Source organism: Aulostomus chinensis, chromosome 18 (assembly GCF_037954235.1).
Source record: "Aulostomus chinensis isolate RoL2024-O1b breed Wild chromosome 18, RoL_Achi_v1.0, whole genome shotgun sequence".
NCBI classification, from domain to species: domain Eukaryota; kingdom Metazoa; phylum Chordata; class Actinopteri; order Syngnathiformes; family Aulostomidae; genus Aulostomus; species Aulostomus chinensis.
The window spans coordinates 4,487,534-4,510,503 of record NC_141337.1 but is presented as its reverse complement, the minus strand read 5'-3'; the positions used below and the strand labels follow the sequence as shown (position 1 = coordinate 4,510,503).

Below are 22,970 nucleotides of genomic sequence, written 5' to 3'. Positions count from 1 at the left end.
ACAGATGTGCGAGAACGCATCGCGGCTTGCATGGAAGTGGATTTAGGTGAGCTAGAAGTTGTTATTTTAAAGGTGTTGGGGTTTTTGTTTTGTTTTTTTGGTGCAGTTTTTTTTTCGGTGTTTCTTCCCCGGAAACTGACGTAATCCCGCATTGGCCTTCAAATCTGATTTAAAAAACAAAAAACAAAAAAACAGTCATCACACACAGATTCATGAATAGTTTTCTTAACTTGGAATCACAACCTGCTCACTGCGTTCTAGTTAACCCCATCCATCCTTGCGTGGAAACGACTGCATGGAAATAAACACCAATGCCTTTTCTTCTGTGTCTTCTTCTCTCAGGCTATGGTGACGGAGCTTACCTGGGTGCTATGGGAGGCAACGGCTACGGTAAGCAGGTTTAGCCTGGGCTCATGGGAATCTTTTGCATGTCATACTTTAAAAAAAAAAAGAAAAATCTGCTCTAAGTTTTAAAGTAACACACTGATTCTCCTCTTGACAGGTTATGGGAATGGTTACGGCGATGGTCACGGAGCTGGTGAGTCCCGTTTAAGCGAACAAAAGGAGTGACATCTTGAAAGCTAACTGTTAAAGTAATTAGAACTATGTTGCAGGGCTTGGTTACCCTGCAGAGTTAGCGGGTGGTGCTGAGAACAAAGCAGGGAAGATCGAAGGTAACAGTTTTTAGGAGTTATAACCTGCTGAAACCCAAACTAAGTTGATGGCATCAACTAACATAGCTGCTTAACCTGCTAGGTTTGACAAACCTACAAAATAAGAGCCTGTTAGTGGGAGGGGGGTGGGGGTGCTGGGTGATTTATATCCACTGGGTGTCTCTTATTTACTGAAAGTATCCAGTTGAATCTGGCGGTTTCTGACTTCAAGCTCGTGCAGTTGCTTTTGTTGTGATGTTGTTTGTGATGTTTTGATTTTAAACGTGCAAGTTAATGGATCAAGTTTCTTGCTGTCATTCTGAACTTTCAGCCCTCAGTACGGGAGGTTACACCGGCCAGCCCCAGGGAGCCTACGGTGAGAGATGTAAACGGATAATTCGGATTCATAGAAGCGGGGTTGTAAGAGGGGAGTCATCCATGGGGGGGGGGGGGGGGGGGGGGTGTCAGCGTGTCCTCTGCTCAGGTGGGAGCTCTGTAGCTGAACTGAACTGCTGAGGACTGGATGGAGGGGAAGAAAAACCCAAACCAAACCAGAATACATTTACATGTAAACAGTATTTGTAGCATTTTCACTGCTTGACTGTCACTTTCGAAAGTCAGAATTTTTTCCTGTTCCCAGTTGGAAAATTTTCAACTGGTGTGTGGCATAAAAAGCTCTTTGTTAGGAAAAGATTATGGTTTTTGAAGGAGCTAAAAAGTCAAATATTTCAGCCACATGGTGTTAAGTCAAACTAAACTGGAGGGGACAGTCCTCTCTAATCGAATGTGTAATTGCTGTGAAGTTTGAAAGCGCGTCTCTGAAGCGCCTCTCGTCTTCTTTTAGGAGCTATGGGTGCAGGACTGGAACCAGCTGGTAGTAAATATGGTGAGCATGGCTGATGTGACCTCATCCCTCTGTCTCGCTGCAAGGTCCGTGTCGATGTGGCGTTCCGTGGACGAGTCGGCCTCGGATGAGAGAACAGCACAGAGCTGCTCCTCCTCGTGTGTCGGTCCCTTACTGAAGCATCTTCTCAGAAAAAGACTAATGGCTGCTCATTGCCCCTCTGACCCACCACATGTTGCTGTGCTGAGGGAGAAAAGAGGTGTGTTTACCTGTCTGATGTTCTTCTGCTGTAGGAGGAGCAGCCCAGGTGCCTTACGCTGGAGCTCCCGTGATTCCTACTGGAATGGAAGGTACGTCAGGCCCAGACAACCTCATTAATCCCACTTACATACGAGCTGTTTAAACACCACCATCGTCTCTGTAATTATGACTTTTTTCACTTTTTTTTTTTTTTTTTTTTACCGCTTCTCACTCTTGATATGTAATTATTTTTTATTGTTTTCATGCAAAAAAAAAAAACCCCAACAACTCTTTTTTTTTTTGCCGTGCATTTGCATCTCAATGCTGCGGGTTCAGCCTCGGCTGTAACAGGTACACTCAAGAGTAACAGAGTCCCACTGAAACACATTATAACTTCAGTTTATACGCTCTTTCACACGGCCTTTTTATTCCTGACAACTGGACTCAGCGTTACAGTTTCGCTGTTTTCCCCTCATACTGAGCCTGTTGGCGCCGCGAAACAGACACGTGTCATTTGTCTGATCCACACTAGCGGGCAGTGTCACTGTATTTTATAATGCTGCAAGATATTATGTTACTTTTTTTTTTTTTTTTTTAACGATAAAGAACATTGGTGCCACGTAAAGTTGCATTTAAAGGGTTGAAAATTCGGAAAACGTGTATTTGATCAGGGTGGAACTCGATTTGGAATATTTCACCCAAAAAATTGGGGAATAATAATAATAATAATAATAATAATAATAATAATGATAATAATCATTTCAATGATGCATTTTTATCATAATTTATTTTTTGAATTTCTCTTTTCTTTGTGATTGGCCCTCCCCTCAGGTGATGGCGGTTACCCCTATGGTGCTCAGCACCTCAGCCTCAACGGCGAAGGCACCAAAGCTGGCAGCAAACACGGTGAGAGTTGGTGGTTGTGTGAGGTGTGAGAATCTGCACGCAGTGGAAAAAACGTTCTGTTGAGGGTGGGGGTTTAGGTGTTAGTTTTTGTTTAACTCGATGAGGGTGTGAAACAACAAAGCCAGATGAGAGAAGATGACCTGAAAAGAGGCGGAAGGTGAATCAGACAATGAGCAGTTAGCGTGGAGTTTCTTCAGGGGCGTTTGTTTGTTGTCTGAGGTCAAGCTGCCTCAAGTGCTGTGGTCTCAGGCTGCTGTTTTTCTGCCTGTGGTGACGTCTCATTGTTGTAGAGGAACTTTGTGTGATGAAGGAATTCGTCAGACACAAGAAACAAGCTGGAGACTCAGAGACGCCGGACGCTTTCATGGACGCCTTTAACAGATGTGCAAGGTTGGCTGTGGGATGAGGTTGAGTCGCTCCCCCAGAACATCTGAGTCCCCCCCGCCCTCACCAGTCATACTAGTAATGGCACTACCAGTAACACCTCGTTGGAACATCCGGCACAATGTGGCCTTCACGCAGTCTGAATGCAGCGATGCATCGGGACAGCGCTGGCGCCGTTAGCGACAGCTTTACTATCAGTAAATATTCCAACAGCGAATTTAGGATTCACAAAAGAACGTATGGAAGACGCCACAGGTTCAGGGCCAGCCTCAGGTCCAGGCCCGGGGTCAGACCTGAGACCTGAGACCAGCTCTGATCCTTACAGACCAATTATGAGGTTAAGACCAAGGAAGTTGAAGCAAAGGAAAGCAAATGGAATTCCTTCTCACTCGTTTCCTGTCCTGTTCCAGGGGCCGTGGCTGGATATGGAACCCAGCAAACAGGTAGCTTCTTGTGCACTCTCTCGCCTAAACGCACACTTCCTGTCACACAACAGTGAGCGCTCTCTCTAACGACGTGATAAAAGAATATAATCAAGACCAAGGGGTCAGTTGGTGTTTATCACTGTTATAAAAGTTTAAAAAAAGGCAAACTGCACAGAAGGGTTTGAAATAAAACTATCATCTTCTTTCCTCTGCGCTCATTTTTTTTTTTTTTTTAACGCCATTGCTGCTGTTAGAACGTCCCCAGAGGTATGTTCTGGAACAGGGTTCTCAAAGTGGGTTCCTTGAGGGTCCCGCGGGGGAATAATCATGTTTTTTTTTTAAATTTTTTGTTTTTTTGAATGCCTGTGAGACCCAGCACCACAGATCCGACCTTTCTATACATCATGTTTAATGAGAGGAACGATTGAGTCCTTGTTTTTTGAGAGGGGGGGGGGGGGTGTCCAAATTCTGCTGATGTACTCGTGACGTTTTCCCCCATATTTTTTTTTTTTTCCAACCCAATCAATCAAATGAATTTTTGGGAGCAAAGTTGGGAAAAAAAATTGTCTCTGTGACTGGCAACAAGAAGAAAAACCACATAACCCAAATGTATTTGTGTGTGTCTGTGTTTTGTAAGGCTACGGCGCACAGCTCGCTGCGGCTCCAGAAGCTTTGGGTAAGAAAACGCAGACTTCCTCCTTGCTGAACAGCTCTCACCCTGTCTCCTGTCTCTGTGACCTCATGAATCCTCTTCCACTAAACATCATTTGCAAGGAGGAGCTGTGCCGTCTCACAGAAATGAACAGAATAATAGGCTGGAGCTCGTAACCGTTTTCGACAAATGTTATTTTCCCATAATTTGTTGGCATCGTTTTGTTTGTTTGGTTTTTTTTTTGGACTCTTTGGAAACATTTAACATGCTTTGACCGTGTACTTAAAGCTTGAGTGCGTCATTGTCGGAACGTTTCTTGCGTTCAAGCTCTCGCTGAACCGGTTCTCACGAAGCTCTTTAGGCTCATCGCTTCTCGTCAGGCAAATCTCTCTGAGTGGAGAGAGTCTGTGTGTACGGCAACTCGGAGGATTCATGCTGAACACCCGTAACTGGCTTCAGCTCATCTGCTAGCTCCGGTTAGCCCTACGCTAACTTGGATATGGGTAATCAGTTGAATTGTGTGGCTCTGCGAGATGTTTTTAGACCCGATCCATCAAAGTTCAGTAGGAACGATTCGTTTCTCTGGGCTTCTGTGACACCCAAACATTTGTCCACTGCTTTATAGTTGAAACATGTACAGGACAACGTCCCACACCATAGCCTTGGAGTCCTCGCGCACAGAGCCTCCATACTGAGCTGATGTTGCCGATGAACAAATAAAGAATTAAAAAAGAAACCTTTCCAGTAAGATTTAAACTACTTCAGCTTAACCGTTTTGCTCCTGCTGCCCTGTCCTTGCAGGTGAGCAAGCCGGCAAATATGGAGGAGGGAACGGGGCCCTTGGAGCTGGGTACAAAGGTGAGAAGGAAGGAAGGAAGTTGAGGCCTAAAGGTCCAGGTAAAAGAGGATCGAATCAATAAAGACAACCTACAGGGCTCCTCTCCACAGGACGAGACTCTGTTAGAGTGGCTTTGCAAGATTCACACTAAAAAAAAACCCCACCTCATTTATCTCATACTTGTCCTTTGCAGAGCTGCTCAGTTCATCCTCAGAAAGAAGATATTTCATAGCTCCAGTCCTTAAAACAAAACTCCTCTCCATCTGAACTAATTTTTATAGGGTACCTTCTGGCGAAGACCCTATTATGTTTGCTCGTTATACGTATTTCTGTCTCTTTATTTGAAATATTGACCATGTTCAAGGCAGCGTCTGGGAGCATTTTAGCTTAAACTTGCAATTGAGGCGTCATTTTGATGATCGCCGCCTGGTGAGAACCATCCTCCTGACGGCTCCGAACACCCGCTGCGATCGGAGTAGACTGAGAGCAGAAACTCAAAGCTCAGCGTGATGCTTTCAGGTGATGAATGCTAGCTTGGAGTTCTCAACGCCACCAGTTGTTCAGGAACGAGTCAAGGAAGAGCAAAAGAGAAATAAACAGCCCCTGAGCCTCAGGGTGTAGCGCACGCAGCCGGCACAGCTGCTGTGGGTCCGGACCACCGTCATGAGATCATTTGAAGCCCCTAAAAATGGTCGTTTGGTCCTGCTGCTGTTATGCAAAAAAAAAAAAGGTATTCTTACAAAAACACCAACTTAAAACATCATGTGACTCCTCTGAGGAAGAAGGCAGGAAGTTGAATCATGTCGAGGTTCAGAAGTTCAGAAGAGAGTCTGACAGAACATCTGACTGAGATCAGCCATCTTTTTCTTTTGGCTTCTTCCAAGTGTGGTGGTTACATGGCAGTGTCCCCTCTCTCTGATTATATTATATTATATTATATTATATTATATTATATTATATTATACTGATCTATAGCTTCATGTTTGCGGTGTCGCCAGCGTTTCTCCTGCTCTCCCTCTTGTCTTTTTCAGGCTAATTCGAGCGACCCTAACGTCCTCAAGTGGATCGTTTCCATCGAGTGTTCAGTTTAATGTGTTTTAGAGGCCTCTGTGTGTGTGTTTGACTCTGTTTTCCTCTGATGTGTTGTCTGTTTTTGTTTTTGCCTCCCTCTTCCTGGAGGTTTATTACACCCGTCTGTCTGTCTCGTTGGTTCAAGCTCTCATGTGCCCCATCGGTCTTTTGTCGGTGCTGGAAGACCGGTGGTGAACGTAAATAGATAATAAGTACAAGAAAATTGTTTCTATGTTTAAAAAAAAAAATAAATATGAAAAAAAAGATGAATTCGTTGTTTCAATCCTGCAGAATATGCGTGGAGTGAGTCGAAACCTTCTGCGTGAGGTGAACTTCAAACATTTTCTCCTCTTGTCTGCACACCGGAAACTCTACCACTTCCTCTCTCGAGATGGGGCGCACACAAGAGAACACCAGCAGCCGGATCAAAATGAAACAACATGAAACAACAAATTCAAAACAGCAGTTACCACAATCTGCTTTTATTTCGAGTAGGCATTCAAGCTGAAAGCACGGCGTGATTTATCACAAAAGCGAATAATCGTTAAAAACGTATGACGTGAAGAAGTACGAGGAAAGAAACCCGTCGGAATCAAACTTGCATTCGATGCATCAAATAAGTGAAACCATCAGACGAGCTTCATCGTTCCCACAACCAGTTTCTGTTACAGAATCAACACAAAGTTGAAGTTTGAGATGGTTGAAGTGATCTGAAGGTCAAAGGTGCCTGGTTTAGTGCATTGAAATCATTTAAATGGGAAATAATCTGTTGTCCTAAATTAGTCTGAGGCGTGTTTTGGGTGGGACACAGGTGAACCCAATCCCAGGGCTTCCGCGCTCCCTTTAAGGATCGGCTGCACCTGCAGCTCAGAACAACGCGATTTAAGCAGCGGGTCAGGTGAGTCTGACAGACAGCTCTTTTCCACTGAGGAAACAACTTGTCTCCTAACAGTGTTTCCGCTGATCCATCAATCGATTCCTTCTCTCTCCCTCTCTACTCAAGGCTCCTCTGTCCTGCCAAGTTTCTACTTTCATTTTTTTGGAGATTTACTGCATGCGGGGACGCTTTAATTCTTCGTTTGCTTATTTTATAAGTATTTAAAGCTGCCAATTTCACTTCCGCGAATCTCCTGCTCGTGGTGACCTCTCGCTATGACGGCCGCTACACCACATCATGCTCGTGGCTCCCGGCAGTGTAACTCCGGTTCCTCTGAGGACTGGTTTCGTTCTCAAACACGCCCATCTTTAACAGCACGGACTTTGGGACAGGATGTGCGTGACGGGACACGTACAGCGACTTCAGGCTTGGACTCATAGGCGAGGGTTGGTAGTCCATGCAGAGCTCTCCTCCCAGGCTCGGAGCGCATCTCACCTCCCATTTGTAGAACAGCCGGCCATGTTGGAGAATACAGAGATTCTCCTTCACCCCTGCAGACAAAGCCACCTCGCACTGTCCCAGCAGGTCATCGTCCCAGTCACTGTCCTGGTCCCACACCTCGAATCGGACTTTGTTTCCCATCGAGAGATCGTGGCTACCCAAGTCAATGGTCATGGCCCAGTGAGGGTTGTTGTTGTTGGCGATGACGGGAGAACGTTGGGCCAGCTGTTTGTTGAAAAACACCTTCACGTAGCCATCTGTGGCAGTGGTGTGGTCTCCCCAAAGACCAGAGGCCCGTTGTACGGTAATGATGACCCGCGCCATGCCTCGACGGGTCGGGCAGCAGTCCAGGTTCACAGCGGGGTCGTTGCGGCACTGGCAGACGCAGGGATGTCTGGGGCTGCTCTTGATGCCGGCCTGACAGCCGCTGCTGCAGTTCCTCCACACACCTTTCTCCAGGATGTAATGGCTGATGGCCGCGCGCAGGTTCTTCCGGACCGGGGTGTTCTCTGGCAGTAACTCGTGCAGCGATTCCAGGGAATACGAGATGATGTCAGGTTTGTGTGGTAGCGTGTCCAGCCATTCCTTATAGGCTGCTGGGTTTTTGTCAGCAGAGAAGAGAAGGTCTGGCTCGGTTGTCTGACCCCCCCTGATTTCTGTAAACCTGCAGAGAGGAGAGTCCGTGTGCTGAGGCGGTCTGGCTTTTCTGAAGCAGGAGAAAATCCTTCTGAATTGACTGTTTGTCAAGTCGAAGCAGACAAGTGAACAGAGACGTGGCGCAGCGGCGAGGAGTAAACCTCACAATTAATACTGCGTTACATTGCAACGCTGGATATGATCAAACTGCTTCAGTTAAAAAGATGAAGCTCAACTGCTGCCATCAAAGTTTCCTTCAAAATACTATTTTATACACAAATGTGCGTTTGTGTGTCTATTTTTTTACTCATTGTGTCAACTCTATTTTGAGTAGAATTTTACTTTGTCACTGTACAACAAGTCAAAACTGTTGCATTCACATAACTCAATTTCAGAATATGGATCCACTTTTGAAATGCATCCTGTTCACTTGCTGATGTTTAAAAGATTTTTTTTTTTAATTATATCAAAAAGACACTTTTTTTTTTTTTTAAAGGCCAAACATCTTACATTCATCCTTGTTGACGTGAAAACGAGTATACAGAGATAAAATGTGAGCCTAAAAACTAGTGTAGTGATTTACAAAGCTCCAAGGACTCACAGGTTCACACTTGAGTGTGTAAAAGTGGGGCTGCATTTTTATATCAAACAAGAAAAAAGAAAAAAGGTTCCGGGGGAAACGTTTACACGTCGCCTTAAAGGGGCAGCAAGTAAACGAGTTTAAGCAGTCTTGTTTTTTAGCGTTCTGGTGGTACCTGTCGCTGAAGAGGCTGGAGAAGGATGCTTTACTCTCCGTCCTCTCAGAATCCTTCTTGCAGCGTTTCATTTCAGTTTTCACCGTAGCTTTGAAGTTGGCGTTGGCCTCCACCTCCAGACACATCCCCACCTCCTCCGTTGACAAGCCCTGAAGGCTGGCCTGGCATTGCTGGATGCTGGTCACTGAGTGAACGTATCCTCCTACTTTCACCTGCAGTAACACAGGTAAAACAATGTAACACCCAACAATGTTCTCTTCCTTTTCAAGTACCCACAAATGCATCGATACGGGATTTTTTTTTTTCCACCTCCCGCGTGACTTCCTTGACTCCAGGAGGCAGAAAGAGCCAGCCACGTATTACAAACGTGAGGCCAACAGCGACCGACCGATGGCTCAAGAACATTAGTTGGAATAAACCACGCTGGTTTTTTTTTGTTATCCAGCCGCCGGCTCAGTCATCCGCTGTGGTGAGTGGACGTGGACGTGGCTGGCTCTTCCTGCATCCTCCGGTCATGAAGGTGTGACGCAGGAGGGAAAACGTGTCTTTGTCAGCTCGAGACGCCTATTTGTGAGTACCTGAAGTCGTCCAACTACCTGGGGGAGGCGTCTCTTTGAACCGCCTGCCGGCGGAAATGATCGAGCTGGAGTTTCGGCTCACCTTGGTGATGTAATGTGTGCCAAAGATGTCCATCAGTCTGTAGAACCTTTGTTTGTTCTGGGGGGTGTAGATTTTGGGGAGCTGCGTCACTAATTTCTTAAAGTCCCTGTGCAATATGGGACTCTGGGACAACCTGTAACTGTTTCCACAAGACAAACCAACAAAACAAGAAAAGACAGTCTGCTGTTTAAAAAAAAAAAAAAAGTGTGCGACAGAATTTTTGAATGGAGAGGTTTGTAAGAGCCTCAGTCTTGTCACCTGTAGTAGGCGCAGGACAAGCTCTGGCTGGCAAAGCTGTACTTGTCGTTCTTTGTCTTCTCCATGGAGTACTCAGCCAGTTTAGACGTGGTGCCGGCCAGCATCAGCGACCCTCCTCTAGCGCCTACATTCACATCTAGGTTGAGCCCCCAGTTGTTCTCGACCGCAGACGAGGACGAGCTGACGAGGGACTCGCTGGAGCGGTGGAGCGAACTCCTCACCTTCATCTTGCACAGCTGACTGGGCCTCCAGTCCTCTACGGCTAAGGGGAGCTTCTCTTTCCTGTTCTCCAGAAAAGGGTTGACGCACAGGGTGCAGGTTTTATCTTTCTTCATCCACTGATTCATGTCAAGAACGAACGCTCCCTTGCGCTCCAGTCTGGTGATATCAAAGCCCTCCCCAGCCAGAGTGGAACCTGGAGCAAATTCAGCTTCTTGACAGTTTTTCGGGGTCCCTTTTGAGCAGAACTGACGTGTCGCGGGGGGGAGGGACAACAGGAGGCCGGCACACACGCAGATACTCAGCAGAGACATGTTGACAAGGCTCCGATCTGCAAAAGAAGCATTTTTAATCTTCTTTTGGGCCTTTTTTTGAAATCCACAAATGTAAAGAGATTAAGACACAACACTTAATGTTTTGTTTTGGTCTTTTCTTTGTTTTTTTTTTTTTGTTGTTGTTTTTTTTACAAGAACCAGCATTGTACTGTGTCACTGAGGTATCCAGAAAAGAAATAACTACTGAATCCTGTCCACGCCCTGGAAGTATTTGGAGAAACTACAATTAAAAACTGCCAGTAGAAGCAACATGTCGCTCTGTGGTGGAGGCTGATGAAAGGAGGCTTCACACAGAAAAAAAATGAAGTTCAAATCTGGTTTCACTCCACTCAAACAGACACGTACAGGGGTGTGACGACCCCCCCCAAGAGGAGCACCAAGGCTTTGTGCTACTTTGAGGGGAAACTTCTAATTTTGACAAGTGAACTTTCAGGCACGGCTTTAAATCTTCCCCACTACCGGAGGATGTGAGCTTTTTACTCTCAACAAATCCCCATCGCTGAGACGTGAACGCGGCTCGTCTAAAACGTTACAAACCACCTGAGAGAGCGAGACGCCACATCGGATTCAAGGTCGTTTCGGTTGCCACGCAGGAGACGCGGCTCCCCCGCGGCGCTGGCGAATGAAATCTGTTATTCAGTAAATCACCCCCCCCCCCAAAAAAATCGTTCACATCGTTTACAGAAATATATATATATATATATATATATATATATATATATATATATATATATATATATATATATATATATATGCATGCCCCTCGGCACCGACTCACCTGCTCTCGCCGCTTGTGTGAAACTGCGGGCAACAGTTGAAGTGCTTTGCATTTAAGAGTCAGGCGGGGTGGGAGGTGGTGAGGGGGCAGTGGTCTTCAGAGAGGAAAGGAAACAGTCGCGTGGCTTGTCGGGTCGATCAGACGCCCCGCTGAGTGGGCGAGGAGCTGGTGGTCCGCAGACTGACTCAGCTACATGGAAGCCGGGCTGGCCTTCCAGGCAGTCACGAAGCTGAGACCACAAACCCATCATTTCTCTGAAGTGGCGGCGTGGTGCGGCTGTTCTGGGGAAGACCTCAAACTGTCACACACTCCCCCCAGGATCATCAAAAATCAATCAAGCCACCTGGTAAATGTGTAACTTAATGCAAACATCATTAATCTAGCGTTCCTGGGAGAGAATCCGCTCCCGGTGCAGACGCGAAGAAAACGAATCTAATTGAGCACGAAACCGGGACCTTCAATCACACCTTGGGGGAATCATCCGGGGACTCGTGGCGTTTATGTTACAATTGCAGGTCACTGCAAAGGTGGAGGGAAACACTGAGTCAGAATGAGTCAGGGTGAGGTGTCAACTGGTGGGGTCGCACCTTCCCTGTAGTCGCTTAGGCTCAGCAAGACTTGAGGTGACGAGAACCCACCTGAAGGCGATTGATGCGTGGACTGGAAATAAATGTGATCGTTGCAGAGAAACCGACGAAATATGAAGGGATGTGACTTTAAAAACGTGTGTTTGTTCTAAACATGTAGGACATGTGACTGGTGGTGAGCGAGTCGGCGGTAAGAGGGACCTTGTTCGTCCTCCAGAGGCTGAGGCGGCGGGTGACACGCGGTAAGGTCCGACCATCATCATCATCTTCGTCACCATCACCAGCAGCAGCAGAGAGGTGAGAGGTGGAGGTGGAGTGATTCATCCTCAACAGTCCCATTAGGAGATTACACTGCGTCACCCGCTGCCTTCAGGTGCTCCTGGGAAACTCTTTATTTGTCCTATCAGGCCGGTTCCCACGGGACTGGCGGGGTGGTGACAACATCACGTTCCCTATCGAGCGCCGAGCGCACCAAACGAACCCGAGCTGTTCAATTCACGTCATTGTTGGTTTGTTTTTTTAGTTGCTTTTACATGGCGTTTCTAGAGATGCCGTCTTTGCGTCATGCACAAGAGAAGCAAAACTCTTTATTTGGGCTTTCAGTTGAATCTGATCTACTTAATTATTAGCTATTTATTTCCACATGTCCCTCTATTTTACTCATTGGTGTAGCATTTTATTGTCATGGTCATACTTGTGCACAACCCTGTTTGTGCTATGACCCTTTCATTGACTTCTTGTGTACTTTTTTGAGTCATGGTTGGTTGATTTTCACCTCCATGGTCAGGTTTTATGTGGTGTTCCCTTCACTGTCCTGACGGCCTTCCTTCAGTTCCTGTTAGTAATGAGAACACTTATTCTTAGAGGTTTTTTTTATTTTTTTTTTTACATTTTAAAATTAATAATGTCATTTCCTTTTCCCGGCAGCCACGCCACATTGAATTCTTTGCTGCGTCTGTTTTCCTCCATAATGAAAATGTCACATGCAACTTGGTACAATCCACGAGGATGGAGATGGAAATTTAAACCGAATCCATTTTACACGGTTTTCAAAGCATTGAACCCACAGGAGTCTTGACAAGCTGATCTTGTTTGTTTGTTTTACATGGTTTCATTTATATTTCAAAGGATGCTTTTATTGCTGTAACTATAAAAAAATCTTTATAAATGTTTACTAAGTAGATAATTTCCATGTTTACTATTTCTATTACAGGATTTATTATTCGTATGAGTTCAGGTAATAATTGCAATATTTCCAGCTGTTTTAAAGGCAACTGTAGCTCCGGGAGCGATGGCATCTCGTTTGACGAGCACTGTGAAGCAGGTCAAGCTTCTTCCAGTCCACCAGGACTACACCGGAAACAAAAAAAACCAATGCTTTCGAAATAAAAGTCTCGCTCTAAGTCAAAGTTGGTCTTTAAAATCCTTTTGAAAGGCACAAATGTATTGTCATGCAGGTTATTTGAGCAGCTGCCCCAGGGCCCCAAGTCCCCAACGACCCAAAGCCCCAGATGTGTGTCTATCGGTTTGTGTAATTTGGTTAAAAGCAAATTTGTTACGTAATCACACCACGATGACAATCCTAACATCTCTTGAAAACAGCCTCGGGTCTTTGGAAAGCTTGATAGAAATTATTATTATTATTATTATTATTATTATTATTATAGACATCACTTATCAAGTTTTGTAGAGGAGCCTTGTTTCTCACATGCTGCAAATTGTTGTTTTTTTTCCAATCATGAAATTGAATTAAGATTGATTATTTGCAGTCCAACATCTTTGATTAAAACCTTGCAAAAAAAATTCCCTTACAGCATTTGAAAGGTTCATCTGGTATTTTCATTTTCATTTTTATTTATATATATATATATATATATATATCAGAATAAAGAGCTCAAGAGTCTAACCTGCTGTAACTCCAAGGTGTTACAAATTCTGTGTTTTTTATTTTATTTTTTATTTTTTTTATGTCCATGTCGACCAGCCGTGTTCTGGTCACAAATCCCTGGTAGGATCCATTTCTTAGAACTGTTGTTACAGAACTGGAGTTCCTTTAACACATTTAGTACCTCTTAAATGAATTTAGGGTTGTTGTATTTTTTTTTTAATTATAAGTAAGATTTCCTTGCAAACCGGAAATAATTTTCAAAAAGTTCCAAATATATTTGTGAAAATAACGTTATCGTTTTTTTGTGATTATGACCTCTCGTGTAGATGAGTAATCCAGTCAAGAACAGATTCTCAAAAACAAAATGTAACAACAACAAAAACAATATGTCTATCGATTTACTGTCCACCGGTGTTTCGAGCTACGGCCACAACATCGCGCGTGCTGCTCTTTTATTTTGAAATTAAGAACCGGAAGTGCCTTTGGGTTAATCTGGAGCAGCTTGACAGCAGTGTTGAGGCGGTGCGGAGTACCTAAGGCCGCCGGGGAAAACTGCATTCAAGGAGTACAATCGGTCAACAAAAATGGGGAAAATAAGAGGAGACCCGCTGCCGAGGACACTGAATCTACACCCCGCGGACCGCACCGTGTGTGTTCGGAGTCAGTCGGCCATGATATCAGCCTCTCTATTCCCGGTCACAGGATGGCGGTAGCCCGGCTTTGCTAGCCCGCAGTCCTGCCCTCTTAAATCTCGGCTCCAGAATCACGGAACTCTTGATTGTAACAGCATCGTGAAGCCTCCGAGATGAGCACGTGAATCCCGGTAAATGATGACCTGCTAGTCCTCAACCAAGCACCTGACCCGGCCGGACCAAGCAGCATCACCCGGAGCTGGATGGACTCTCTCAGCATCCCCGCCAGGGACCCGCCGCTGCACCCTGATGCTAACTCCATGAGGAAGTGGCTCTAACATGACGAGGAGGATTCTGCTCGTCGGTGCTACACAGACATTCTTTAGATGCCAGATGTACTGACCGTCGGGCGCTCGCAGCATCATGTACGTGGCTGGCCGTGTGTGTCTCCAGCCCTGCGGATGACGCTGACACAGGTACCGGCGGTCCAGAGCGAGCAGCGCCGGCGCGGAGCCACCGTCGCCGGCTAGTGCTGACAGACTTGAGCGTGCTAGCGGCGAGCTAGGCGGCTAACAGCACAACACGGAGCCCCTTAATATGGTATCCCATAAGGTTTTGGTTGCAATAATCCTACTGAACCTGTATATAGGTGTACAGTCCGTCTTCTACTTCTTTGGCGGGGTCCTTTTAACCGTCCTCTTTGCCATGGCATTTTTAAACGGACCCAGGCTGCTGGACTGGGCGAGTTCACCTCCACATCTTCAGTTTAATAAATACGTCTTAACCGGGTACCGGCCCATTTCCTCGGTGCAGGACTGCATCCGGAGCCTGTTCTACCTGCACAACGAGCTCGGGAACATTTACACTCACGGTGAGTACGAGAGCAGCACGACATGAAGTATTTGGTCTAGAGTTACGAGTACAGGGAGACACACCTATGGGAAATACTACGTATATTTACCTGAAGAATGCGCGGTGTGGTCGGTGACCAGCACCTCCATCAGCTTTCGTCTCTTCATCTGTTGTTGTCTGGTGAGGAAACAAAGCGGTATTTGGTATTTATAGACTTTTCCAGGTGTTTTTAAGAGGAAGGGGGGAAAAAAAACAACAACAAACTTTTAGATTTCCCACCGGGTTTAATTTGTTGTTCGGCAGGCGTAGAACGTGAATGCCACATCCTGATAAGCAGTTTGTGCACAAAATGAAATATTTCACGTCGACATCGCTGAGTGTGGACAAATCAGTGTCGATATCAGCTCATGGAACCGCTGACTTGACAAACAGCAACAGGAAACTTAAATTCAGCAGTTTGTTGTCTGACGAACTAAATATGCTTGATCTCATCTGTCACTCATTGAAATAACGAGACTAGAATGAATTAGCAACTGTTCAAGTTATAATTTGTTTTACAAATTATGTCCTACTTTTTTTTAAAAAAATGTATTAATTTATAATTCATTTATTAAATTTTTTTTTTCCAAACGTCTGGTTCAAGGGGGGGGGGGGTGGGGGTTTAAAGAACAGATTAGTTTTAAAAGGGAGAAAGTGCAGCAGCTGGAGTTGAGGATGGGAACGTTTCAGTTGTGATGTCATTGCCATCCTAAAGGCTAATTGAGACTTTTGTAAGAATCCCAGCAGTGAATGTGAAGCCTCAACTGGTCGGCGGCGGCGGCGGTGGATTTCTCCCATCTGAACCAACATGTCGTGGTTACACAACGCTGCGTTCTTCTTGTAGGTTTGCAAAAAATTCATTGCAGTAATTTGTTAATCTGTGCAGCCGGAGGTGAGATTGAAGCCTCGGCCTGTTTGCCTTCTGCTCAGGGTTCTGACGTGATTAGACGTCCGCCAGACGGACACGAGTCTTCTCTCCCTTAGATACATCCAGAGCTGCAGAGAGCTGCATCATCATCATCATCGTCATCGTCATCATCACCATCGTCATCGTGTGTGAGAATTTTACAGCTTCCTCAGCCTGGCGAGCATTATTTCGCTGCCCTGCGACAGCCAGCAGTCACAGAATAAACTGCACTACTGACCATAAGAAAAGTGGCGCCAGGAGTCTTTACAAGTGACGTCAGCTGAGCGCGATGACCTCCGGCGCACCCGCTACATCTATATGAGGCTGCCATGTTTAATCCAATAAGCTTCAGTCCAATTTCACAAATCTGAGAGGGGGAAAAAAAAAGATGAAGAGCAGCTGTGGCTGAAGCGGCACTTCTCCCGCGTCTCTCAGGCCAGTCTGCTTTGCATATGGAGCCAAAACATCCCGCCCGCCGCTCGGCTCTCTGACATCACCGCATGGGGGCCTTCAGAGGATGTCCTCTGTCCTCTCTCCGCCGTGTCCATCCCCGCGTGCAGCTGAATGTGGACAGTTGGCCCGGGACACGTGAAGGGGGGGTGGGGGGAGCAGAGATAACGCACTTAAAATAGACGTGTTAGGAAGTGTTGCCTCCATCACCTGGCTGGGACGGAAGCCTTGACATTGGCAGCGGAAGCTAAGCGTGTGATGGATGCTGGTTTCAGCTGTGTGTGAGCCGCCTCGCAGGCCTGCTGATCCACTGCCAGGAGAACAAGAGGAGACGGCGCTGGTAATTGTTACTGTTTCAGAGAGTTTAGTACTCAGAGAAACCAGATCAGAAAGGCCTTCCCTAAGAGCTGCACGCAGGAACCAGTCCCGAGCTCCAGAAACCAGTTCCCACTGTTGAACATCCGGGTCCTTCACCTCCACATCGGTGGGATTTTTTTTGAGCTGGTTTTCATTCAAATGCCTGAAATAAAGTCTGTGCCTTCAAAGCTTTTCCTGTGCTTAAAACAGGAGCCTTGAACTCCCCAGGACATTTTTTTTCTCCACCGTCACTTCGCTATTTTGTGACCCCGCAACGCAGAAGGAGCCAGTCACGTATAATTAGCGACTGACGGCTAACAACAGCAAAACCCTTATAACCAGAATAATCCAGGTCCTCTCCGTCCTGCTCGAGGATCAACAACCCACCAGTATTTGACCTCAAGTATCACTTTAAAAAAATGCTGCATTTTAACGTTTTGTTCTTCCTGTGGTAAATAAAATATGCCAGTCGTGTGTTTTTCCTCGCGCACACATTCTCCTTCTGCCGTTTCATAAGCAACGTCCACCGCCTCGGAACGTCCGGACCGCCGTGATCCATCACAATAAACATGGCGCCCTCATTTGCTTCTGTCACCACGTCTGTATCGTTTCTCTGTGCTCGCGTTGATGGATTTTGTGCCACCTCAGACGTAGTTTCCTGTCCTTCCCTGGACTCCCACCCCAGGAAACTTCCATGTCTCCTCTAAGGATGCTGTTTCACATGTGCTGTTGTGTAATAACTATGTAATTATATACAGAGCATTAAAACAAAGTGGAGTTGTTTGGTATGTGACATGTTTGTGTAAAGTTCTTTGAGAAGCAACATGTGCAGACTCTGATGACGCCCCCCCTTCTCTCTGCAGGCATCCCATTGGTTTGCTTCCTGGTGCTGCTGCCGCTCAACATCCCCTGGTCCCAGATCAGTGTCACGTGGCTGGGCGTGGTGCACTTCCTGGCCTGCCTGTCGCCTCAGCTGGGCTCTGTGCTCTATCACCTCTTCATGAACCACGAGGGAGGGGAACCTGTCTACCACACCCTCCTCAAACTGGACGTGTGCGGGATCTGCATGATCAACACGCTGGGTGAGTCATCTCAGAACCTCAGCAGCTCTTTCCCCTGTCGTCCCTTCATTGTTTGTCGATAGTTTGCAGTGGAAGTGTGTTTGTACGCGTTACACAGGATTGACTTGACGTCCGAGTACTGACCTAAAAAAAAAAAGGACCAGCACCTTAATTTTATTGCATTTGTTTTTGTACTTGAGCGCCTGCAGCCGCAACTCAACCGTACCAGCAGAACTAAGATCCACAGCCTGATGTGAGACACAATAACCATGAGTGGCAGTGGCGACATCCCAGGTCTGTGCAGACCAATTTGGTAGCCATTTTTCAGTGTTTCATTCTTTTTTTTTTTTTGTGAAGAAAAAATGACCTTTTTTTGTGCATCTGTGACATTTCCAGTGCAGCTGGACTCCGCGTGCTTCTTCAGTTCCTTGCAACCAGCTTGTGGTTCTTTGTTCAAGCAGCAAACCCACTGACGTGATTGTTGTGTCACACAAAAGCCTCCCAGATGTTGGACGTGGCTCTCGTCTGCAGTCTCAGACCTCACAGCCTCACGAGTCAGGCACTTAAAACACAAAGTGGAAATATTATTATTGTGTTTTTCTGATTGATAAATCTGCACCCGATATCAGACCCACATTCACTTCCTTCCAACTGGAAGAGAGCGGCAAAAGAAAGAAGAAAGAAGAACCCAAACCCAACTTTCAAATCACCTCTCCTCAGGTTGACTGTTTGTCACCCAACGAAAAGACGGAGTTTGATTGGCTTTTGATTTGCTTAAAATATGCTTGAACAAGAGTTGAGCTCTTCATTCAGCAGCTGGTCACATGACACTGTGTGGTGTGTGTGGATAAGTGCAGTCCTGCCCTGGACTCAACTCGCGACCTCTGGCGTGGGAGACCCCGTGGCGCGACTGCCAGCACGTCTCTCAAGGTGTCAGGGAGTGAGGCTGACTAACTCCACAGCGCTCAACCTGCCGGCTGCGCTGCGTGTTGACTCGTGTGTTTTGACAGAAGAGTGTCAGGCGAGTTCAGACGCTTCAACCTCGGAGTCCGTCAGTTTAGTCCCACCGCTGTGTTGCTGCTGACTCAGGCGTCCATGTCTGTAGTGACATTGCTGTGTGTGTCTTCTTGTCTCAGGGGCGCTGCCCATCCTCTACAGCACGCTGCTGTGCTACCCCTTCATCCGTACTGTGGCCCTGATCGTCTACATCCTGCTGTCCAGCTACGCCATCTACTGCGCCGTCACGGCTCGGAGCAGCGTCCGCCGGTTGCGTTCCTTTGGTCTGCAGGCGCTGTTCCGCTTTTCCTTTTTCCTGCTCCGCTGGGTGGGCTTGGGAGGCGGCAGCCCCACCTCTCTACGACACTTCCTCACCATGGATGCGCTGGCCGTGCTGGGCGGGGTCATCAATATCACTCGCATCCCAGAGCGCTTTCGTCCAGGACTCTTTGACTACTGGTGCAACAGCCACCAGATCATGCATGTACTGGTGGTGGGCTCCATTCTTTACCTGCACTGGGGGGTTCTGGACGACCTGCTGTGGATCAACAGCTACAACTGTCCCTCAGACTGACCCCCAGCAGCCCCCATCCCCCCACAAGAATAACAGACCTCTGGGAGGAGGGGGTGTCTGGAGAGGCGCGGGGAAGGGAGGGGGACTGATGCTGCGAGGTGAGACGATATGTTGTCAGTGCATGTGTTCACCTCCGAATGTTCATATCTTCGTCTCTCTTTCTGCGAATGCAGGCTAATATGTGTCAAGTAACACACAGACGCAGCCAAACATGGATGCACGGGTGCACACGCACACACACACACACACACACACACACACACACACACACACACATACGCACTCATGCTCATACAGAGGAAAGCTGCATTATTTATTTTGATGACTGAGTATAGAAAACTGTAAAGTCTTACTGATAAGTTTAACGCCTTTACTTAGTAATAGAAGTTTAACTTGAGCACCAGTTGATGTGGTTGATGACGTCAGTGAGTGATGACACCACATCACAAGCTCGAATCCTCTCAGATGTCACTGTTGCTACCTATGCAGCATGTCCATATGTCAGCTCATACACACGCACACACACACACACACTCGCGTTGCCATGTTATCATTAGATCCAGAAGAGTTTGTTTGTTTGTTTCCTGTTTGTGTGCCGCTGCCCGTGTTCCTGGATGGGTGAGGGGTTGATTCCTGAGTGCACCAGCTTGTACCTGAGGTGGCTCGGACCTCACATCGAATCAGTGTTATCGGCTTCGTCTGCACCTGAACCCGCTGCCAACGAAATTCAGGCATATTTAATCAGCCAAGAAAATGCACTCGTTCACAAACTGTGCTGTTCAGCGGCGATGCTGTTTGCTTATGGGACTCCGTGTCCTAATTGTTTATTCTTCCATTAACTGAGTGTTGTCGTCAGTCTTCTGTAAGAAACGCCGCTAATGTGCATTTTAGAACCACAGAAGCTTTCGATGTTATGTTTATTTCTCATGTTTTACACGAATATGCCGCCATTTGCACATTGAATCTTGACGTAATCGTGGCGGCAGGATGCACTGAGAGTTCAGGGGTTGCCACTTTACATTTGCCAAGTTTTACAATGAAAGCAAGTTCGTGAATACTTGAAATGGTTTTACACTGCAAGTCTATTCAGGCAAAATAAGGCCAATGCACTATAACCATGAAATATATTTATTTAGCCTTTTTTTGTAATGATAATTGTCTGTCTGCTGCATAAACAGCTCCAAAGGGTCTAAGAGAAAAGCTCTTATTTAATTCAATTTATTTATTGGATGATGCCATGATGAGCCCCTAATTTGCTCTCTTGCACGTTTCTCAGCAAATTTGAACAGTCACACAATTACGCGCAAGGCAAAGTCATTTCGACTGCAGTTCAGCACATATAATGTGGATAATCTGCCTAAAACCTATCAATTGTTCTTAAAGCTGTAGTGCATCATATTTTGATAGAGAAGGAACATCCGAGCATTAAAGCTCTGGCTCAGTAGATGGATTTGGCACCCAGGCTGCCGGGAGGAGTCGTACTGAGCCTGCTCTGTGGCATGGCGCTGGCCGATATGGCTACTCCCTTTTAGCCTTCAGCTAATTTGAATTTAGAACTAATTAATTCAATCATGTCATCATTTTGCGAGGGCTGTGTTATGACCGAGACCGCTTATCCATTGTGTTCCAGCCAAAAACAGGAACGACGGAGTCCGTGATGTCATGATCGGCACTTTAGCCTTAAGGTTCAAATTGGGGATGTCAACCGCCGCCGGAGATATTGTTTGGCTGTTTTTGAGTGACAGTCTATCACTTCCTGTGCATGTTATGCTAACAGCTTGGGCCGTTAACAGCGTAAATATAAACACACACACACACACACACACACACACACACACACACACACACACACAAAACGCAACAGAGACGCTAACTCTGACCTCCCACGTCACTGCAGTTCCTGCTAACAAATCCCAACTTCCTGTCACTTTGTCAGTGCCGACTGGTAGGCTGTGTCCAAAGATCACTTGCTGCGCACCATGTTGTCATTTCCTCGCTGTGTCTGAATGTATAGTGAGATTTTTTTTTGAAACACCCTGTATTGTTAACTTGAACGATCCCACCGTGCAGCGAGAAAAGTCCTGCACAGCCGGGGATTGTCACCAAACAAGAACTATATCCCATCATGCATTGCGCTGGCTTAGAGAAAAACAGTATTTGTTGCATTCGGCAGATGAGCTCCTTTGATAGTCCTCTACATATAAACCCCTCAAACAGTGAGGGTCCAACATCAGGAACACCAAGAACATTGTTGCTGCTAACTTAGACGAAAGGGGAGAACGCCTGATGCGTCGGGTTACACTGGATGACCGCAACATCAACAGAACCTGAATGAACACGCCCCTCTGTGTCAGAGTTCTAATTGACCCGAAGTGTTCCTCATAAAGTTTAATCATAAGGGTAATTAATGCAACAGGAAGGGCACGTTACCCAATGCACTGCTGCTGCTTTGCAGCCGGACGTTTGTTCTCAGACTGGGCTGAGCTTGATTTGCACTCTCTCATGTAGCCCTGTTTTAATAAGCTGGCCTGACTAATCAGGAATGAACCCCTGCGCCCTTCTGTCAGTCTTTTTCGTGGTCCTCTGTGGTGTTTCAGCTACTAGTTTTGAGGAAATGAAACTATTGCAATGTTCTTTCATTTTGCTCACGATTAGCTGGCAGAAGCACGATCTCTTCTCCTGAGGGAGAAACTCTTCATGACACTGCACTTGTTTTCCATGCCAACAACCCACCGCCCTCACTGGTTGCCAGTCCCCTCACCCACCCACCCCCACTTCATCTTGCCAAATTAGCTACGTCTGAGGTGTTGCACATCCTGTGCTAACACTGAGTCATAGGCAAAGAAGGATTTCCCAGTCTTTTCTCACGCACACCGGCCTCAGACTGCAACCTCTTCCCCGCCGTGCGAAGGTTTCACAAACAATATGTCTGTTCGTCTCACTCTGACGCGGCGATGATCACCTGCTATGACCGTGACACAATGTAAAACCTAATGTACTTCTGGCCACTGAATGAAAATGAAGAAGAAGAGGAGGGAAAAAAAAAGTGCATGAACGTAGCTGTGGATGTCTCACAGTGTTAGCGAAGTAACCATTCACGGGCCACGTCACACACACTGGAGATGTGTTTACTGGGTGGTGGACGGGGGTGCATCATGATCAGGTCAGAGGCGATGCATCACCATCAGATAAACTGCACTGTTCATTGTTCTGAAAAGGGCTTTGGATCCAAGTAAATTACAATTATTAAGCATATTTAAATTCAGTATAGATAATGTAAATATGTGTATGTAGATTATATAAACAGACAGTGCAAACAATATACCCTGATTCATTTTTGATACAGTATATTAAAGAAAGGGAAATACTAGGATAAATCGGTTGCCATGTAGAGGCTTTGTGACAGCTAAGGCGAGGCAGGCGAGGTGCTTCGGATTAACATCAAAGATGTGTTGGCTAAGCCATTTGTATGTGAACCACACAGAAAAATACTGACGTAGATTTCCGTGCTAATGTAGACTTGTTTGACTTTTTGTGACGCTAACTAAGAATGCTTTCGATCATTTAAATGTACTTTTTAGTCACATGGGAAAGA

At 46.3% G+C, this 22,970-nt stretch overlaps 3 protein-coding genes and 1 long non-coding RNA gene across 6 annotated transcripts in view; 3 read left to right on the top strand and 1 right to left on the bottom strand.

The window, feature by feature from the left end:
• LOC147244749 (uncharacterized) overlaps positions 1-6,877 on the top strand; it is a 23,562-nt gene extending 16,685 nt beyond the window's left edge. The window contains exons 16-26 of one of the 2 annotated variants that reach the window (XM_086184531.1): positions 343-390; positions 503-538; positions 615-674; positions 985-1,029; positions 1,498-1,539; positions 1,791-1,847; positions 2,569-2,643; positions 3,438-3,470; positions 4,090-4,128; positions 4,906-4,962; positions 5,974-6,877. In XM_086184531.1, the coding sequence (XP_086040657.1) occupies positions 343-390; positions 503-538; positions 615-674; positions 985-1,029; positions 1,498-1,539; positions 1,791-1,847; positions 2,569-2,643; positions 3,438-3,470; positions 4,090-4,128; positions 4,906-4,962; positions 5,974-5,978 (497 nt within the window). In that variant the 3' untranslated portion in view covers positions 5,979-6,877. Of the gene's footprint in view, positions 1-342; positions 391-502; positions 539-614; positions 675-984; positions 1,030-1,497; positions 1,540-1,790; positions 1,848-2,568; positions 2,644-3,437; positions 3,471-4,089; positions 4,489-4,905; positions 4,963-5,973 lie in introns of those variants that run through there. The other variant, XM_086184530.1, reaches the window with a different exon arrangement.
• On the bottom strand, positions 6,489-15,400 carry LOC147244747 (perforin-1-like). 2 transcript variants are annotated; one of them, XM_086184525.1, is made up of 7 exons: positions 15,271-15,400; positions 15,101-15,168; positions 11,033-11,313; positions 9,701-10,250; positions 9,443-9,581; positions 8,783-8,994; positions 6,489-8,055 (listed from the first exon to the last, which is right to left on the bottom strand). In XM_086184525.1, the coding sequence occupies exons 3-7, from the start codon at positions 11,082-11,084 to the stop codon at positions 7,176-7,178; spliced, it is 1,833 nt and encodes a 610-aa protein (XP_086040651.1). In that variant the 5' UTR covers positions 11,085-11,313; positions 15,101-15,168; positions 15,271-15,400; the 3' UTR covers positions 6,489-7,175. The 2 variants fall into 2 exon arrangements, with proteins under 2 accessions (XP_086040651.1, XP_086040653.1); XM_086184527.1 differs by lacking the exon at positions 15,271-15,400 and having other exon boundaries at positions 15,101-15,255.
• On the top strand, positions 6,890-8,621 carry LOC147244748 (uncharacterized). The gene is made up of 3 exons (XR_015109978.1): positions 6,890-6,911; positions 7,017-7,948; positions 8,062-8,621. It is a non-coding gene; the product is annotated as an uncharacterized LOC147244748 (long non-coding RNA).
• paqr4a (progestin and adipoQ receptor family member IVa) lies at positions 14,014-22,970 on the top strand. The gene is made up of 3 exons (XM_086184534.1): positions 14,014-15,010; positions 17,608-17,826; positions 18,942-22,970. Exons 1-3 carry the CDS (start codon positions 14,737-14,739, stop codon positions 19,373-19,375), a joined length of 927 nt encoding a protein of 308 aa, XP_086040660.1. The 5' UTR covers positions 14,014-14,736; the 3' UTR covers positions 19,376-22,970.

Excerpts from the sequence above, each read along its gene's own strand:
- LOC147244747 (XM_086184525.1), bottom strand. The coding sequence starts at position 11,084 with ATGCAAAGCACTTCAACTGTTGCCCGCAGTTTCACACAAGCGGCGAGA. Across the intron at positions 10,251-11,032 it reads CACACAAGCGGCGAGAGCAG|ATCGGAGCCTTGTCAACATG; the intron begins GTGAGTCGGTGC and ends CTTCTTTTGCAG. Across the intron at positions 8,995-9,442 it reads GCACACATTACATCACCAAG|GTGAAAGTAGGAGGATACGT; the intron begins GTGAGCCGAAAC and ends GTGTTACTGCAG.
- paqr4a (XM_086184534.1), top strand. The coding sequence starts at position 14,737 with ATGGTATCCCATAAGGTTTTGGTTGCAATAATCCTACTGAACCTGTAT. Across the intron at positions 15,011-17,607 it reads CGGGAACATTTACACTCACG|GCATCCCATTGGTTTGCTTC; the intron begins GTGAGTACGAGA and ends TTCTCTCTGCAG. Across the intron at positions 17,827-18,941 it reads CTGCATGATCAACACGCTGG|GGGCGCTGCCCATCCTCTAC; the intron begins GTGAGTCATCTC and ends TTCTTGTCTCAG.